Source organism: Crinia signifera, chromosome 19, assembly GCF_055691185.1.
Source record: "Crinia signifera chromosome 19, ASM5569118v1, whole genome shotgun sequence".
In the NCBI taxonomy this organism is placed as follows: domain Eukaryota; kingdom Metazoa; phylum Chordata; class Amphibia; order Anura; family Myobatrachidae; genus Crinia; species Crinia signifera.
In genome coordinates, this window is record NC_139226.1 from 103,320,235 (window position 1) to 103,338,574 (window position 18,340).

The window sequence follows — 18,340 nt, forward strand, 5'->3', positions numbered from 1 at the left end:
GCAACAAGTATGCCCCACAGTGCCAGCAATGCCCCACAGTGCCAGCAACAAGTATGCCCCACAGTGCCAGCAATGCCCCACAGTGCCAGCAACAAGTATGCCCCACAGTGCCAGCAAAAAGTATGCCCCACAGTGCCAGCAACAAGTATGCCCCACAGTGCCAGCAATGCCCACAGTGCCAGCAACAAGTATGCCCCACAGTGCCAGCAATGCCCCACAGTGCCAGCAACAAGTATGCCCCACAGTGCCAGCAACAAGTATGCCCCACAGTGCCAGCAATGCCCCACAGTGCCAGCAACAAGTATGCCCCACAGTGCCAGCAACAAGTATGCCCCACAGTGCCAGCAATGCCCCCACAGTGCCAACAATAAATATGCCCCCACAGTGCCAGCAATGCCCCCATAGTATTTCCCAGCAGCAGCACACTCACCATTGACGCTGCTGCTGGGGAGAGGACAGTCCAGTGTCCCCCTGCCATGTAGCTGCCGCCGCTGCTTCTCTCGGGGAAGGAGAGTACAGCACACTGTGTATCTCTCCTTCCCTTCACTGTGACTGGGCTGCCCACCAATCAAAGTTCGCGGGCCGGCTCCTGATTGTCTGCCGGCCCGCAAGCTCTGATTGATTGGCGGACGGGCGGCCAGTCACAGGGAAGCACACTGAGGGGTAGGAGAGATGCGCAATGCACTCTCCTCCCCTCCAGCAACCTATCTGACTGCCGCGGCCGCCATTACAGGCCAGGCCGCTGCGTACCCCCGATCATGTGGACGCGTACCCCCAGGGGTACGCGTACCACAGGTTGGGAACCACTGATCTATAGCCATCTGTAGTCCAGGGCTCCATGGTTTTAGGGGCTTCTGCTTTGATCAGTGGTGGGCAGCATTCTCTACATGTAGGATCTTTGGGGAAAAGAATGGGCTAGGGTGTACACACTGCAACTTCCCAACTGTCCTGCTTTTAGTGAGTCCCGGGGGTGCTGGGGCTCAGTATACAAAGTAGTGTCCACAATTCACATTATGCCACACAGTATTAGCCCTTTTTTTACATTGTGACACATACAGTAGAAGTGCCCATTATTAACATTACACCAGTAGAGCACACATTTCACATTATGCTACACAGTAGTGTCCATTATTCACACAGTAATACCTCTTATTCACATTTACACAATAGTAGCCTATTTTTTTTACAATGTGACACATAGAAGTGACCATCATTAAAACAACACCAGTAGTGCATACAATTCACATTATGCCACACAGTAGTGTCCATTATTCACACAGTAATACCCCTTATTCACATTATACGACACAATAATGCCACTTATTCATGTTATGCCAAACAGTACTGCCTTCAATTCATATTATGCCACACAGTAATAAACCTTATTCAAAATATGCCAAAAAGTTGTGCCCACAAGTCACATTATGCCACCCAGTAGTACACACAATTCACATATTATGCCATCCATATCACAGTAATGCCCCTTATTCACATGTTTCTCTCTCTCGCCTACTGCTTTGCACAGCAGAGTAGCGGTGATACCAGTGGTTTTACAGGAGGGAAAAGTACAGGAGGGAAACATTTTTCAAAGGAAGAGAAATATTAGAACTGGAGACAAGAACTGACACTGGGTGAGGGAGGTTCAGGGGAATTTTAAGGAAAAATTACTTCAGTGGAAGGTAATCGACAAGTGGTATAGTCTCTCATCAGAGGTGGTAGAGGCTAGAGAGTAGAGCAATTTAAACATGCTTGGAATATCTTTCCAATGAAAAAGGGTTGAGCTTATACTGGTAGGATAAAAAGGGACAGACTGGTTGGGCCAGTGTTTTTATCTGCTGTCAATTTCTATGTTGCTCATGGATATTGTGTTGGTAATGTGAGGTGAACTGGGGATAACCCAACGGCTCGGGAATCACTGGGCATCCTCCTATTGTGATGCAAACTGGGGCATGCCATGTAGCTACTACCCGCTACTACAAACTCACACCCCATACACCCTTTTATATATCATGCCTTCCGTGCATACAGAGCATCCCCCTTCCTACATGCAGAATATTGGGAGGTTTATTACATTAGGGACATTTAATAACCCTTGGAGAGTGGGTTGACCTTTTGACAATGTCGTTCTAAAGCCTGTTGACCTTTTTCATGTGTCAACATATTGTATCAACATATTGTATATCAACCAATAGTGGTCGGCCTATTGACTAGGCCTCATTTCTGTCGACCTAACGATCCCCTGCCTGAGAGGTGAATAGGAACAATTTCAATAATGCTTCATGTTCCAAGTCTGGACTTGAATGTCTATATTTCTGTGCTACATTTACTGTATATGAAGGCACACTCCATTATATAACATAGTAACTTGGAACGGTGCGCTACATGGCAGTGATTTTGGAAGATAATGCTTTTGTAGGGGATGACAGAAACAGAAACCTATGACAGACTGATATATGTTAAATAGATGTTAAATTGATCAAAGTCTCAGTTTTATAAGAGGGACACTTATAAATGATAAAACCATTGGATAGCAGTGGTCCCTGTTGAAGTAACAGTACATAATTTTACATGTCGGGTCCAATTCAGACCTGTTCGTATGGGTCCGAATTTGGCCCCGTTTTCGCTGGGGGGGAGGGGTCTGTGCATGCCCATATATGCCATGTGCAAATGCCTCTGGTGAGTATCACACTCATCGATGCATTTGCACAGGCAGGGGGCGGCATTAGGGGAACAGACAGAGTTTTATGGACATTCCTCTGGTAACAGACATGGCATTGCCTGCTCCGGGTAGGCGGCTGACAACACATGGCGTCAGCGCCAGCCCTCTTTTCATCGATCAGCGGTGGAAATAAAAGCTAATTTAGAGTCTACATTTTAGACTGACTTTTATTTTCGAAGGGGAAAAAATAATTAGATGGTTGTATGATTTCTCTCCCCTTTGGCCACATGCGAGGGGATGCGTTCGGCGGGGTGGCGGGCGGCACTGACCTGTTCACTAGGCTGCGAGTATACTGAATCAGGCCCGTCAGTTAATAATAACTCAAGTGGAAACAAGACAGAGGGGAAGTATAGATGGGACCAGCGACAAACATAGGAAAAAATATACAGCACATTTCTAATAACTTTCATGCTAAATCTAGTTCATAATAAATTATGTTCAATTAGACAGAAATAAGTAAATGAGAATATTAATTGTAGGAGTAAAGGAAATATAATAAAAACCACAATACTTTTACAAAGGATTATAGTAAAGGTGCCCATATACTAGGGCAATATACATTATTGGTCACTGTCATGTATTGTTGGTGATGTACTGTATTCCGCAGCAGGTCCAGTGCGATGCACGGTCCCGTGGGCAATGCATTGGAGCCTGCGAGTCACGCAAACAGCAGGAGATATAGCGTATGCAAAAGGACAGCATATGATATATCGCATGTGATCCTGCCTCCCAGGAAGGTCCCGGGAGGGTCAAGGGGGGGGGGGGGGGGATCACGGGCGACTTCTCTGAGGCGAGAAGCCATACAAGTGTATGGCCAGCTTAAGGCTATTATACAGATTGCCATCTTCAATAGGAACAAGCCTTATATCATTTAATCATTCTATACCATAATAATATAAGGACATGATTGTAAGCTTTGTGTGTGTGTGTGTGTGTGTAACATGCATGTATAATATATATAGATAAAAAGAAATATAGATAAATAGATATGCATGTATAACTGTATTTTTTTATTTGTAGGATTTTGTTTTTATGAAGGAGGTCAGACCCTGACAGCTTACCGTATCCACATCCTTCTTCTGTTTTTAACATTGGCCCTTATTCTGATTCACTCGCAAAGGCAAATTCCTTCTCAAATGGACAAAACCCTGCTGCACTTGTACTTCAGTGAATAAAGATAACCACACAGCTGGTTAACATCAACGTTTCATTTATTGTCGAAATATCATCAGGATGTACATTAATTTCTTGTCGAAATATCGTCCGGATGTACATCCTGACGATATTTCGACAAGAAATTAAATGTTGATGTTAACCAGCTGTGTGGTTATCTTTATTCACTGAAGTACAAGTTCTCCGAGTGCCGCACTAATTAACCAGATATATATAGATATATATATATCTATATATATATTCCTTTTTTGTCGGCACTCCGATTATAATAACAGCGTGGTCTGGTGAATTCTAGTATCCAAAATAGCCATTCGATGAAAGAGGCACTCAGACTCTGTAGTAATTGCAGAAAATTCTAAAGTGTATTGGGCAATACATAATCAAGCGCTTTCGGGGTTAAAAACCCAGTCTTCAGGATAGCCGCCCTTACAGACAAAGTTTGTTCACTATTTGTCTGTAAGGGCGGCTATCCTGAAGACAGGGTTTTGACCCTGAAAGCACCACTTGATTATGTATTGCCCAATACATTTTTGAATTTTCTGCAATTACTACTGAGTCTGTGTGCCTCTTTCATTGAATGGATATCAATCTATCTATCTATCTATCTATCTATCTATCTATCTATCTATCTATCTATCTATCTATCTATCTATCTATCTATATATATATACACACACACACACACACACACACACACACACACACACACACGTAGATAGGCAAAATATGCATGCATATCTCTCATATCTATATATCTATTTATCTGTCAAGGGCGTGAGTGTATGCTGGTATAACGTGGCACGCCATAGACTTTCCTGACTTTGAGATGAATATAGAATTGTAACATCTTTAAGTATACAATGGTCAAAGATCCTAAGAATATATATGTGTAATGGTTAGCATTGCTGCCTCACAGCACTGAGGTCATGGGTTCGATTCCCACCATGGCTCTAACTGTGCGGAGTTTGTATATTCTCCCTGTGCTTGTGTGGATTTCCTCCGGGTACTCTGGTTTCCTCCCACAATCCAAAAATATGTATGCTGGTAGGTTATTTGGTTCCTAACAAAATTAACCCTAAAATTAATGTGTGTGTGCCTGTACATGTGGTAGGGAATATAGATTGTAAACTCCTCTGGGGCAGGGACTGATGTGAGTGTTCTAATATTCTCTGTAATATTCTCACATATTCTAATATTCTCATATATACTGCGCTGCAGAATATGTGGGCACTATACAAATAATTTTTAATATATATTATATGATGTGAAGAAGGGCAGACTAGATGGGCGAAGTGGTCACAATCTATATTTCTGTGCTACAGTATATAATATATATGATACACATTCGACCATATAATCTTTAAATTGTATACTTGAATATAATCATAATGATTGTTATACAGTAATTAGACAGCCAGAAAATATGTACATGTATTTTTCAACAATAGCACAGAGCATACTAAGCAAACATCTATACGCTGCCTTACAAGAACTATGTATATGTATATAAACCAGCCTATTCTCCGAGCGCACAACACCCAGCCACTATACTGTATATGTGATAAAAGTAAGAGAAAGCAGGTCTATACCTGGGTATAATGCCCAGTTTACAGGTCCCTCGCCCATCACACATAATAAATTGCCTCTTACCATTCTGCAGGTGCCCAACTCCATTCCGCTGTTCCTCGGTGGAATCTGCTTCTCGGCTCATGTTAATCCCTGAGAAGGAAAAAAAAAACTGATTTCAATAATGTTTATGGTTTATCTAAACAAATCATTGTATTACAATAAATTTAATTCGACTTTCAAATTCCAGAGCACACATGGTATTATAATATTCATCAGCTGGGGAGTGTCAGAGCCACCAGCATATCTGTACACCTGCACTCGCTTATGAAGCAGAGACCACTGTCTGATCTTATGATCCCACATTGCCTGGACGGAACACGTTGGATTGTCAGCTCTTGGGACGAGACTTCTTCTGCCCACTCTACTTTATTCTAATTATGGGCCCTACTGAATGTATCAAATCCTCATCTGTCCCTACCAATATGGCATAACGGCGAAAATGTATTTTTTTGGAGAGATTTTGAATTTTATACAATTTCAAGCTATTTTCTATCAAATATTTCTGGCTTTTGGAATCTATGACGTCCAAGATTAATATGATCGCTTTTTATTAAAGTGTTTTGTCATTAAGATAAAATACTATATAGACCTTACAGGTGTCATTTTCTATTTTCTACCTATTCCACCCAAGCAGGCAGCTCCTCACCTATCTGCATAATGCTCCCCTTCTCTATCACACAGTTCCCCTGGGATAAAGATTGTTCTCCTCACCTGAGTTTATCTTTTACAACCTCTCAGATATACTCTAGTGAGCAGTTCCAGTTCTGTAGCTGCTTCTTCAGTCAGGTAACTATCCCTCTTTCCCAGGTGATACAAAAAGTCAGTTGGAGAAATGGAATATTTTATACAAATGACACTGACCCCCCTCCCTCCTTTAACCCTTAGAACACAGGTAAACCAAACAGATAAAGCAGAGAGTTTGCATAGGCCTGAGGCAGCCAATCACATTGCAGCTGGCGGTGAGAATTTGCATAAGATAACAATGTGCTGGTTGCAGGGCATTTAAACTTCTTTGGAGTAAAAAATGAAAACACAACGTAATGAAACGAACTTAATATGTAATACCTCAAAGGATACTTGTCACAGACGTACGGATTCAGAACTATATGGGGGTCTCCTGCCCAGGGCTCAGTCCCCAAATCATCACTAAATGATATGCAATTCTCTACAGGGGCATTTGAAGTAATGCAATATATAAACACAGCGTGGAAAAGAATTCACACTTATTTGTCAATGTAAAAAAGTGAAAGATTATCCACATGTTATCTGCATACTCTTGGTGTACAAAGAAGTTAATTTACAAAGAAAGAAAGATGAGCGGACCCATTCCTTGCCGTCTGGTACTGCTATATTGAAACATTGTCTCTCTGTACGTGGAGAAGGATTCATAATAGCTTACACTTGGCTACATGGTAGGAGTGGAGAACACTGTAATGGGATTCTCCATAGGTCCCATAAAGGGAAGGATAATATAATTCTGTATGGGTGGGGGCGGGGTTATTAAAGTGTTTATTAAAAATGTTTTGCTAATATGATTTTTATAATATTGACAGTTGAGGTTCTTCTATTACTGCTTTCAGTTCCAAAGCTCATTCTGCTCTCTCTGGCCCCTTCAATGACCCAGCAATATTGGGGCCAGAGGGAGCGTCATTGTGAGAGGAGGAGGGGTGTGTGTGTGTGGAGTTAGTGCTTGGAGCTGACACTGCCTCCTCCATCAGTGTGAATGGGAACCGCACAGCAACCTGCGCTCGCCACGCTTCGGGTTGGCGTCAATAGCGGGGTGGCGTTAACGGTGGTGGGCGGCCATGAAACATTTTTTTTTAAAACATATCCAATGTGAAATGGCCATATTGGCCCATTTCACATTGTCATTTTATTTTGCACATCATTTAACATTACTGTCATACATTTAACATGGGAAATCGGGTCCAGTAATTTTAACATTACTGTCTATGGGAAATCGCGGGCATCGCACGGTCGCCTTATAACGGCCGCGACCGCCGCGATGCTCGCGATTTGGGGGTAAATCGCGGGCATCGCGTCGGTCGGGTGTCCTTAAGTTAACTAAACTTAAGGACAAAATCGGCAGCCCGGATAATTCACATGTACCTTCTTATCTATTTAGCACCTTCTAAAAGATAATAGAATCCGAGTGGTTGCCCATAGCAACATCCCATCTTCAATAGAACTCCCATCTCAGGGCCGTCTTAACAGTATTGTAGGCCCTGGGCAAAGCAATGAGCCCAACCATTAACCCCTTCACTGGTACTCCTGAGAATTTTCACGGCTGTGCTCCAGTGCCCAGAGTGGTAAACCCCGGAAAATTCTCGGGAGTAACAGGGTCTACGCTACCTAGTGCCGAGCAGCGCTGCTGAGCGCTGAGATTAGGGCTGAGCTCAGCTTCCTTCCCCCTGGCTGTGTACGATGCGACCATGTAACATCACGCCGCACACAGCTGGGTTGCGGGGGGCAGACCCGGGCAGCGGCTGTTGTAGTGTAGTGTAGTGCCCGGCCCCAGGAGAGACGGTGGTGGTTTTGTTTTAAGGGAGCGCTCCCCCCCAAAAAGAACTCTCCCAGTGGGGAGCACTCCCTAAAAAAAAACACCACTGAAGGGTTTAACAGGAATTTTTTTTAAACTAATTATAGCATGCTTTGTTTTGTCCTAATTATAGCTTGCCCCTCTTGCATTCCTGCACCGTCATTCCCCTTGCTTCCTTACAATGAATTACTGTCAGCATTCTGATTGGTAGATAGCTCTAGCCATCCACCAATCAGCATGCTGACAGCTATTCACTGTCTGGCTGTAGGCTGGGAAGCAGGAAGAGAATGTTGCACTCTGATTGGTGGAAGAGAATGCAGACTGGCTGCGCTGAAATTCACTACTGCCTCCCAAGAAGATCAGAAGACAGATGCGCACAGTCCAATCTGCCTCCGCTCGGAGGCCCCCAGAATTGGGGGGCCCATGGGCTGCTGCCCATTAAGCCCATACGTTAAGATGGCCCTGTCCCATCTTAGTAAATGAACCCCTCAGAGAGAGACATCCTTTTTGAACTTAATACAGTCTGGTGTTAAACTTCTAAGATTCCACCTCCACACTTTCACCTGACGTTCTGCAAAGTCGATATTAGTATGTGGGTGATGATAGGAGCAGGAAGCCCAAGTTTTGCCTAGGGTGCCAAAAAACCTTGCAGCGGCCCTGCTCCTGATACTGCTCATTGCAGAATGGATGAAGCGTCAGTACAATGTCCAACATATTAGCCCTGCTGGGTTCATGGATTGACATTTTCAGTTTGTCTCAGTTTGTCTTCTAGAACATTGCTTTGTGTAGCTGCATTTATATCAGAAATGAAACATGACAGTGAGGGGACATCAGGAGTGGCCTTGTTATACGTGACGAATTTGTGTCTTTGAATGATTGAATGATAAGCCTTGGGGAGTGATGAAGTGGAGAGAGATAACATACCATCCAATCAGCTGTTGTCATTTATCAAACACAGCCCTCTACCCTGCACTGAAGTGATGCCCATCTCTTCAGTGATCACTGCTGGAGGGACAACGGTACAGTCTCCAAATAGCGGGACAGTTGGTAGGTATGAGTATAGTCACATACATGTACCCCCAATGTTTCTAACTACTTCAATTGCTTTTGAAATACACGCCACTATTAGGCTTTAGAATATAATGCTAAAACATGAATAGATCAATAATATATATATATATATATATATATATATATATATATATATATATATAAACAACATATAATACCCAAACAAATATCAGCTTCTGTGGTAACTTCCAAACCATCCAATCACAAGCAGCTCACTAGTGCTGGAAAAGTTATAACCATCTGTGTATATTTGCATTAGGGATGGCCTTTTCTGAGGGGTTCACCGTTGATGTTTACCATAGTCAGCATTGATGGGCAACATCGATGGTGTACAACCATCTGCATGGGAACCATTGATGATTTCACCTCACAGATGGTCACCCCCTGCTTTCCTATTCAGATGGCTGCAGGCCAATCAGAGCCCGGGGGTGGGGCCTTATGCTATCAGTGTTGGGGATGGAGCTAAGTTCTATTCCCCGTTCTTTAAAGGAGGAAAAATGTAGTTGCTTAACCGTCATTGATGGTGGGAAACCCTGTGGGTCAACCCCCATTCATAGTAAAAGTAATCAAAATCGGACATAGACCATCAATGGTATTGAATTGTTGATGGCCATTGGCCATCCCTAATTTGCACCTGTCCTCAAACACCAGAAAACAATATGGCTCTGTGAGGTGTAACTCATATGTGTGGAGCCTGTAATTCGTTCTTGTGTAGTGTCAATTACGTAGATTGTGTCAGCCCAAGAGTGTTTTATTGTGGGAAAATATTCATGTGATATAACATAACCTTACTGCTGACAGCAGTCAGATGACTCTATAACAGGATGCAAAGAGTCAACAGTGATCACATACATAACAAGACACCAGTATAATCACCCTGAATGGCAGGGGCAAGATGAGGTAACGGTACTTAAGCACCTTGGCCAGCAAAGATGTGTGCGGAGTATTTTGTTTTGGTTCTAATTTCTCTCTCAAGTGTTTTGGTTCACAATTCGGATTAAAAATCTGCATCTTGGGTTTTGGATTTTCTGAAAAATGGATAAAAAAACATCACGTAATTTTTGCAATTCATAATTCAGATTTCAGTTTCAAATTGCGGGAAGAGTCGAATTGGAACTCTGTTTGTTTTGGATCTCCTCAGGAGATCCAAATCGGTACACTGTTTGGATCTACCAAATATTTGCATGGAAACAGATTTCAAAAGAACCGAATTGCTCATTTCTCCTGGGCAAGCCCCCCTGGGGAATATACAGACACTCTGGGTTATTCAGACCTGACTGCAAAGATGTTTTTTTCTCTCAAATGGATAAAACCATGCTGCACTGCAGGTGGGGCTGATGTAAAATGTGCAGAGAGAGTTAGATTTGGATGGGGTGTGTTCAAACTGAAATCTAAATGGCAGTGTAAAAATAAAGCTGCACAGCATTTGCCATGCACAGAAACAAAATAAATCCCCCAAATGTAACTCTCTCTGCACATGTTACATCTGCCCCACCTGCAGTGCAGCATGGTTTTGTCCATTTGAGAAAAAAACAGCTTTGCGATCAGGTCTGAATAACCCCCATTTTCTTTAGAGATTTGCTTTTGTAATACTGGGCCTAATTCAGCATAAATTGCTTTTTAGTGAAAAACCTGTTGACTGCAAGCAGAATGTCAGTGCCTAGAAGGAAAGTATAAATGCCCCATCCAAAATTGCTATTTCAGAGGTAATTGCTGTGTATGCGCAGATCCATTCGCAAATCCCTGTACATCAAAGGGAACCTTCTATCTGAGCATATGTGAATGGGTCTGAGGCTGCCACTAGACTGCAGCTGTGACAGGCTGGAAATGGTCATTGCTGACGTCAGAGCAGCACTTTGGGGGGTGGGGCTTGAGTGTGACATCATCAAGCCCCACCCCAGGATTTTAAATAACCTGATTTGCAGATCTCCATGGAGGGGGCGGGGCTAAATTGATGTGATTCTGACCGTTTAGCCCCGCCCCTTCCTTGAAGACCCTCGGATTGCGCTATTTAAACGGCATGGTTGAGGGGAGGATGACGCGATCGGGGGGGGGGGGGGGGTCATTCCAGGAGTGTAGGCAAGCCTGGCTATGTGACTGCTTTGCATGCCAAGTAATTTAATAATCAATAGAATTAAAAATTCTATAATAGCGATCCATACTGAATCAGGCCCATTGTTACATGGTTGGATAGTTGCATGGCCAAAGACATATTGGGGGAAATTTACTAAGATGTGTATTCTACCTTTACCTCGGTCTCCCAGCAAAAGAATTGCACCACAGATGGTACAAAATACAGCTGCCAGGCTATTAACCAATCAGCCCCGCTCCAGCCACATAATACCCATTCTGTAGTCCCTTCACTGGCTGCCTATACTGTAAGATGGCGAATAATTTTCAAGATTGGCTTACTGACTTTTAAAGCTCTACATGACCAGGGCCCAAGGTACCTGCAGCAGCTTCTGATCCCTTATTGTCCCACTCGATTACTGCGATCGGTTGATGAAGGACAACTAACAGTACCCAGAATTTCCCTGAATTCATCTGGGGGTCGAGCTTTCAGCACTGTGGCTCCAACTCTATGGAACTCACTTCCCCGCTCAATGCGAGAACCTTCCACTCTGGAAACATTCAAAAATAGACTCAAGACTTTCCTGTTCACCCAAGCATTTCCTAATGTCCCTTGTTAAGTTGGTTTTATATTTTGTGCTGTAAAAGGCTAATGCAAGCACTTTGAGTCCTATTAGGAGAAAAGTGTTATATAAATAATGGGTAACCAATCCGATCCTGTCTACTATCTTCTAGAGGGTGCTAAATAAATAAGAAGTAGATTCTGATTGGTTGCCCATAGCAACATCACAGGTGAAGTAGAATACACATCTTAGTAAATTTCCCCCATTACGTATATAAAACGCTAATTTTCTTTTGCTTTTCATGTCTGCAATTTGAGATTTTTTTTTACAAACATATGAAAAAAATCAAAAAACAAAATCTGTTATAAAATGTAATAAATAAAAATAATGAAAATGAATAAACAAAAAAAAAAAAAATACATTTTTAAAATGTTTGGAGCTCTAGAAAAACCCGCAACAGTGACCCGCTCTGAAAGAGATCAGGCGTGCAGGTATACGCAAACATTGACATATACTGCACTATACAGAGAGTCAGAAAAAGACAAACACACAGATGGGGGGTTATTCAGACCTGATCACATGGCTACAAATTCGTAGGCAGCGCGACAATAATTAAACTGAGTATGCATATGGTTTGTAGTGCGCATACGCAAGGCCATCATGCGATAAAATTCTGTTACTGTTTTGATTGCTGGCCATTCACAACCCGGCATTTGGGGGTGGTAACCGGTTGCTTTCTGGGAGTGTTGGGAAAAATGCAGGTGTGCCCAGGTGTTTCAAGGGAAGTCATGTGACATCAGCTTTGGGCTCCGCCCAGCCTGTCTTTATCGCAGCTGCCAAATAATTCCTGGGCTACACACAGGCTGCACATGTGGCAATCCACTCTGAGTGCCCCTGTGCCCTCAAAAAGGCTTAATGGCAGCCAATGCTGCTATTAGGAAAGACTGCAGCTTCATAGACACTGCAGGGATGTGAGGGGTTAACAGACCCAGCTCACATCCACGTGCAGAGAACCTGACATTCCCCTGATTGGCTGCCCTGGAGTGTGTGAAGACAGGAAGCTGAGAGGTCAGGGGTCAGCCAGCAGAACGGGACAGAGAAAACTTGCTGCAGTGGAGAGAAGGCAGAGATTGTGCACAGAGAGAGTGAGAAGACATGCTTGGAGCAGGGAGAGGCTCAGGCAGAGAGAGGAGAAAGCCCAGCAGCGTGTGTGCAGTGAATGGAGAAGCTGTTCCCCTGTCCTGCACTGAAGAGGAGATCAGGTGCTGCTGATAGGTGCCAGGCAGAGTGAGAGACCCAGAGAGGAGTGAGAGACCCAGAGAGGAGTGAGAGACCCTGAAGAGTCATGACCAGCAGGAGCTGGCATCTGCAGCTGAGAGTTAAGGTACAGGAGCTCCCCTACCCCCAGGCTGGCCTGCACCCCACATTGGCCCACTTTACCCAGCTATTGAAGTGGCTCTCCACTGCATAGGGGACAACTGTTATTGGGGTGCTGATCACCCTGCGACATTACTAGCCCAGAGACACCTGCAACGCCCCTCTGGCTGCATGCCAGATTTGCCACCACTGCCAAGCCTATATCTACAGCCTGTGTTGTATGTCTAGCAGGGAGTTGCCCTAGGTAACGGGGACTCGCCTGTACCCCGCTATAGGGGACCATTAATATTTTCTGGCCTTTATATAGTAGTGTGCACACTAAGGTAGGGCCTACCCTTGTACTTGTGAGGATCTTCCTGCGTGGGACCGTTTCTTTATTGACTGTTTTCCTTGCACCAGGGACTATAGTTCAGTATAGTGTTGTATGTGCAGTATAGTGTTATATGTGCAGTATTGTGTTATATGTGCGGTATAGTATTCTAGTGATGTCATATTATTGTCTTTAATATTGCTCTGTTTGATGTCATTGTCTTTGTGTTTTTTTATCTTTCTTATTGATGTTTGCATATGTGTACGAGTATATCACAGCGACTAGTGCAGTTGTTTTCCTTTAATAAATATTTGTCGCTGCTAACCGAAGTAGCGTTGTCTTTTGTGGGTCCCTTGGGTTGTGCCGTTCCCTGCCACAGGTTCTCCAGCAGAAGCCGCAAAGAATCCAGAAGCCGCCGCCGTCACCAGCTCCAGATTAAGGTACGCCATCTTGCACCACACCGAACAGGGGCACTGTCACACTTGGCGTCACGAACAGGATTGCACAAGACCCCTGTGAACGGCAAGATGTGGCGATCGCAGTACATAGAACCGCTGGAGATGCGAAGAACCGCCACTCCACCAGCCCAAGCCAATCAGAACTCGATTGGGGCCATCATCGAAGCGATGACCGAAATGACCAGGATGATCCGTGAGATGCGTCAGGAATGGGCGGAGGATGAAAAGGAAAGACAGCAACGTGAAGGTGGCAGAAGGCATAGATGGCAACAGAATCGCCAGTGGAGGTCGGAACGACTACACAGTGACCGAGCCGATGTATGCCCACAGACTGTGAGATGGCATGGGAGAAGTAGTCCACCGGCAGTGTTCCAGAACACGTCAAGAGCATCCGGTGTAACGCAGATGACTGATAGGCCGCGAACCGGCCCAAGAAGGATCACAGGTCGTGTCCTGTGGTTTGATGTGCCACGCGGATATGGATACATTAGACGTGCAGACAACGGGCGTAGCGTCTATGTCCATTACACCGCCATACAGAACGAAGACCCCCAGAATTGCTTTCGGAGCCTGAGCGATGGTGAAGCCGTCGAATTCGAATTAACAAGCGGGAAGAAAGGCACCAAGGCCGCAAAAGTGACGGGGCCGAATGGAACGCCGGTGCTACGCAACAGACATGCCCCAGAACAACAGTGGCACTACCCGCACCGTAAAGAGCCTCTACCATACCACCAATACACCGGAAGTACAGCTGAACTGAGAGAGGTCAAGCTAGAAAAAGAAAGAGTGAACAGCAACCCTCCTCGACCAGGACAGATGCCCCGCCCACCAGAACCTGAGATCACGAGGGCAAGTGAGAAACCGGTCATGTGGAGTGAGGTAGTCCACCAGAAGCAGCAAGCAGCGACTAGGCCTCTTGCAGAGCCAACCAGAGAGTACGTGCCTAGAATGGATGATGCCGATTATCGGGTGGCTAACCTAGGGCCAAGAATGGTAGACCAGCAGAGAAGCCCCGAGACCGTGGTTCAGATGGCTGTGACGCAGACAGTAGAGCCACCAGAAGCAGAACCAGTGGTGCCACTGCATGAATCCAAGGCCAAAGTAGAAGCACCAGAGAGAGAAGACAAAGCCAAGATCTGTTTCATCGGTGGGAAGCCGGTAACAAGTGGTGAATATACGACCATCTCAGGAGAGGAATTCGCCCTCAGAATCCAGCAGGCGATACAGAGGTCGAAGAGGCAAGATCGAGAGGTGAGACATGCCTAAAGATGCGTACATCGTGAGAGTGGGCGCCATCCATTGACAGCCTTGGAGAAGCTGGACCGCAGAGGGATGGAGGTCCTGTGGCGGGGGGATGGTTGACCTGGGGAGCCCACATTAGATATCAGGTGATAGGGAGGCAGTAATTTGTATTTGTGGTGAATGTATGTGTACTCACCTGTTTTCTTTCTCACCGTTAAATGTCTTGTCATGGACATTGAGAGGTTTTTGGCAGGAACCTACTGACCCAGGTTAAGTTGCCTGCGGACAGGCAAATTTCCAGCAGGGAGGTATGTGGCAATCCACTCTGAGTGCCCCTGTGCCCTCAAAAAGGCTTAATGGCAGCCAATGCTGCTATTAGGAAAGACTGCAGCTTCATAGACACTGCAGGGATGTGAGGGGTTAACAGACCCAGCTCACATCCACGTGCAGAGAACCTGACATTCCCCTGATTGGCTGCCCTGGAGTGTGTGAAGACAGGAAGCTGAGAGGTCAGGGGTCAGCCAGCAGAACGGGACAGAGAAAACTTGCTGCAGTGGAGAGAAGGCAGAGATTGTGCACAGAGAGAGTGAGAAGACATGCTTGGAGCAGGGAGAGGCTCAGGCAGAGAGAGGAGAAAGCCCAGCAGCGTGTGTGCAGTGAATGGAGAAGCTGTTCCCCTGTCCTGCACTGAAGAGGAGATCAGGTGCTGCTGATAGGTGCCAGGCAGAGTGAGAGACCCAGAGAGGAGTGAGAGACCCAGAGAGGAGTGAGAGACCCTGAAGAGTCATGACCAGCAGGAGCTGGCATCTGCAGCTGAGAGTTAAGGTACAGGAGCTCCCCTACCCCCAGGCTGGCCTGCACCCCACATTGGCCCACTTTACCCAGCTATTGAAGTGGCTCTCCACTGCATAGGGGACAACTGTTATTGGGGTGCTGATCACCCTGCGACATTACTAGCCCAGAGACACCTGCAACGCCCCTCTGGCTGCATGCCAGATTTGCCACCACTGCCAAGCCTATATCTACAGCCTGTGTTGTATGTCTAGCAGGGAGTTGCCCTAGGTAACGGGGACTCGCCTGTACCCCGCTATAGGGGACCATTAATATTTTCTGGCCTTTATATAGTAGTGTGCACACTAAGGTAGGGCCTACCCTTGTACTTGTGAGGATCTTCCTGCGTGGGACCGTTTCTTTATTGACTGTTTTCCTTGCACCAGGGACTATAGTTCAGTATAGTGTTGTATGTGCAGTATAGTGTTATATGTGCAGTATTGTGTTATATGTGCGGTATAGTATTCTAGTGATGTCATATTATTGTCTTTAATATTGCTCTGTTTGATGTCATTGTCTTTGTGTTTTTTTATCTTTCTTATTGATGTTTGCATATGTGTACGAGTATATCACAGCGACTAGTGCAGTTGTTTTCCTTTAATAAATATTTGTCGCTGCTAACCGAAGTAGCGTTGTCTTTTGTGGGTCCCTTGGGTTGTGCCGTTCCCTGCCACAGGTTCTCCAGCAGAAGCCGCAAAGAATCCAGAAGCCGCCGCCGTCACCAGCTCCAGATTAAGGTACGCCATCTTGCACCACACCGAACAGGGGCACTGTCACACACACACTGGGGAAATCATTCACTGGTGACCCGCATGTGAATGGATTTGCAGCTAATTGCAGGGCTGAGACATTTTCGCACCTTGCACGGGGCGGGATATCACTCTGGCTGGTCGGTGTACAACTGATCACTAGACTCTGCAAATTATCAGCCTTGCGTTCAGTTCTGAATAACCCCATAGATAGGAGGACAGGCAGACAGAAAAACAACCCAGAAGTGCTATTGCCAAACTCCAGGAACAGCCCCAGGGTAAACCCAGGTAATGTGTGCCAATGAAGTGTTGCAATTATATAGCAATAGTGGCAATCTTGTAATACAGGGCTTATTCAGACCCGCTCGTGTTCATTCACCGCCTAGCGAGTGGGTAATCCCTGCCTGCTGTCGAACACCCGACCCCCCCCGCCACCAGCGTCGCCTGTATCCGAGTACAAATACCCTCGCATGTGGCTGAAGGGGACGACCATGATTTCTCTTCCTTTTGCTAATAAGTCAGTGATTTATTTCTGCCGCTGTTTGCCAAAAAGGGGGCGGGTGCCGAGGTCATGTGATGTTAGGATGGTAAGTGTTGTATGGCGATCTATTCAGACCCAGATCGGTTCCATTTGATGGGTCGACAATGCGATAGTCAATAGGTTTACACATGGGGGGAAAAAAAACGACAAAAGGTTGACACAAGCAAAAAGGTCGATGTGCCAATGATTGATGCATGAAAGGTCGAAGTAAGTTTTTCACGATTTTTTGGTTTTAATCGACTTGTTCATAATTCACAAGCCATGTCGACTACTAGTGAGAACTGTAAAGGGCACGCGTTACACTAATTGGAGATCCATGTCGACAGAAGTCGACATAGACACACAAAAACATGTGAAAACTATGTGTCAACCTTTTCCTGTGTTGACCATTTCCATGTTGACATTTTGCTTGTGTCAACTGTTTGTAAAAGTCGGCCTAGTGAATGTGGACCCTTTCCATATGTCGTCCTTATCACTCTCGATTGACTGTCGACCTAATTCGTGTCTATCTTGCAAACCACACCCCACCAGAAGCCCAGGGTTTGCAGCGTATCCAGTTCCCGTGCGTCGTCAGCGACATCCTCCGACGGCCCTACTTGCTCTCAGATTGTTAAAATGAACACAGCTGCCAAATAAATCCTTAGCTCCGCACAATAAAGGAGGGGTTTAAACCGCGCTATATGAATTCATGCAACAGGTGATTCATTAAAATAAACACAGCATTTTATTCTATAAAATAAATAAAATTGGAATTATAATAAGATTAGTGGTACCATTGAAAAGTCAAGTACAGGTACAGTCACTCAATTTGTCCAATAGGACTCCTGCTGTGTGTGTCCATTCCTGAATGCGCTTCCCTTGTTGATCCCAATGGTGGCATAGCCGATTCGGTAAGACAAACGTAGGACTTTGGGGAGAGACAGCACTCTCCTACCGAGGGAACACTTGGTTGTTAATGGACCCTTTTTTGTGCGGGCTTGAATGGTCCGGTTGCAATACGGCTGGGATGGGAAAAGTTTGTGGGAAGCTGGTTCGGTCACAAAAGATGGTGCAGGTGGATATCCAAGT

General features: G+C 45.2%; 1 protein-coding gene across 1 annotated transcript in view; it reads right to left on the reverse strand.

The window, feature by feature from the left end:
- Positions 1 to 12,461, reverse strand: part of POU2F3 (POU class 2 homeobox 3) — a 98,695-nt gene extending 86,234 nt beyond the window's left edge. The window contains exons 1-2 of the mRNA XM_083161883.1: positions 12,336 to 12,461; positions 5,543 to 5,611 (exon numbers count right to left, since the gene is read on the reverse strand). Of these exons, the coding sequence (XP_083018009.1) occupies positions 5,543 to 5,603 (61 nt within the window). The 5' untranslated portion in view covers positions 5,604 to 5,611; positions 12,336 to 12,461. The remainder of the gene's footprint in view (positions 1 to 5,542; positions 5,612 to 12,335) is intronic.
- Between the last annotated feature and the right edge of the window lie 5,879 nt (positions 12,462 to 18,340).